The following is a 1523-nucleotide window of genomic DNA, read 5'->3' on the forward strand; positions in this document are numbered from 1 at the left end:
GACATTTCATTTAACATCCTGTTTGTTTCTTGATTTTTCCTCGCGTTCCGTCTCTCCCTTCATGTGTGCCAGCTAGCTGAAATTATGTTTGAATAGCGTTTGTGCCTGATTTTTTTGAAAAACGCTGGGTATGTAGGGCAAGGAGAAAAGACAAGCTATTATGGTTCCTCAAAATGTCTAGCAAAAGTTTAGAAATTTAACCCATGCAAATGTGTGGGAACTTTAAATAGAAGTATTGCCCAGTCCCAAGTGCTTTCTCACCCGTCAGGCACTGACATGGACGCCAGAGGAGTGGACTTTCTGCCAAACTCACAGTTTTAACATAGAGACAGGAAGCTGTGAACAAAGGACTTAAACTTTAAACTGCTTTAACTGGTGTGATCTGACCTGTGTGTTTCTCAGGATGCCTGCTGAAAGCCCGGAGGAGAGGACGCTGGAGGTGCTGGCGCTGCCAGCAGCAGTGGATGAGGAGCTGCTCTTCCTCTACTTTGAGAATAAGCGGCGCTCTGGAGGAGGTCCACTCGTCTCCGTGGAGAAGAAAGATGACCGTGCCGTGCTGGTGTTTGAAGAGGCAGAAGGTAAGAAGCAACGAGGGGGCAGTTTTTGTGGCCAATATTTGGCATTTTGCTGATAATCCGTATTTTATGTAATAATCGCCAATTAAATTAATTAATTAAAAAGTGTTGTCAGCATGGGAGGAAATTTTACTTTGTAAAATTTCTGTGGGCTATTTTTATTTATTCCTTTTTTCTATTTATATAAGTTTTCACTTGACTTTATGAAAAAAAAGTTGCTGGGAACTTGCTGTTGAATGTTTCAATTTTGATAAAACTCCTAATATTGACAGAAAGATTTCCATTTTTCAGTTCCAAATATTGGTTATCGGTCCTATTAACTATTACTAATTGGTATCGGCCCTGAAAAACCAGTATTGGTCAACCCCTTATAGCAACATAAATTATATTTGTGGCATGTTTTTTCAATAATGCGGCTTTTAAAATATCTCATGGTCTTCATCCATTTCATTCATTTTTCATGCATATACTATATGCTGAATTTGCCTTTATTTCTGTTGCAATCATTTTGACAGCTGCAACAAGAGTGCTGTCCAAAGGGAACCACGTTCTGCACAATGTCGAGCTAACTCTGAGGAAACCCGCCTCAAAGGACCCGTGTCGGCTGCTGCTACGGGGGATCAACCCCAACACCTGCACGGAGATGATAGAGCTGTATGTGGAGAACATGATGGGGCTGAACGTGCCTGACTACACTCTGCATCCTTCACCAGGGAGAGATCTCATCCTCATTCACCTCAGCCAGCCCTTCTCGAAAGGTGTGCACATGGTTTCTTTCTTCTTAAGACTGTTGTCACTGTCTTTCATGACATTGTTTTTTTGTTTTTTCCTTTTTGTAGATTTCCAGAAACTTAGCGCTAAAATCTCCCAGAGGAAACTCGACGGGGCCGCGGTGACTCTTGAGCAGACTGAGCAAACTGACTCGGTGTTGGTGGAGAACCTGCACCC

At 42.4% G+C, this 1523-nt stretch overlaps 1 protein-coding gene across 1 annotated transcript; it reads left to right on the forward strand.

Annotated features, from left to right (window-relative positions):
- Positions 1-403: 403 nt before the first annotated feature.
- Positions 404-1517, forward strand: LOC121963652 (protein mono-ADP-ribosyltransferase PARP10-like; the record flags this gene model as incomplete). The annotated part of the gene is made up of 3 exons (XM_042513925.1): positions 404-578; positions 1091-1333; positions 1415-1517. Coding segments are annotated over exons 1-3 (521 nt in total), but the record flags the coding sequence as incomplete, so codon positions are not given.
- Between the last annotated feature and the right edge of the window lie 6 nt (positions 1518-1523).

This window comes from Plectropomus leopardus, unplaced genomic scaffold, assembly GCF_008729295.1.
Source record: "Plectropomus leopardus isolate mb unplaced genomic scaffold, YSFRI_Pleo_2.0 unplaced_scaffold12007, whole genome shotgun sequence".
In the NCBI taxonomy this organism is placed as follows: domain Eukaryota; kingdom Metazoa; phylum Chordata; class Actinopteri; order Perciformes; family Serranidae; genus Plectropomus; species Plectropomus leopardus.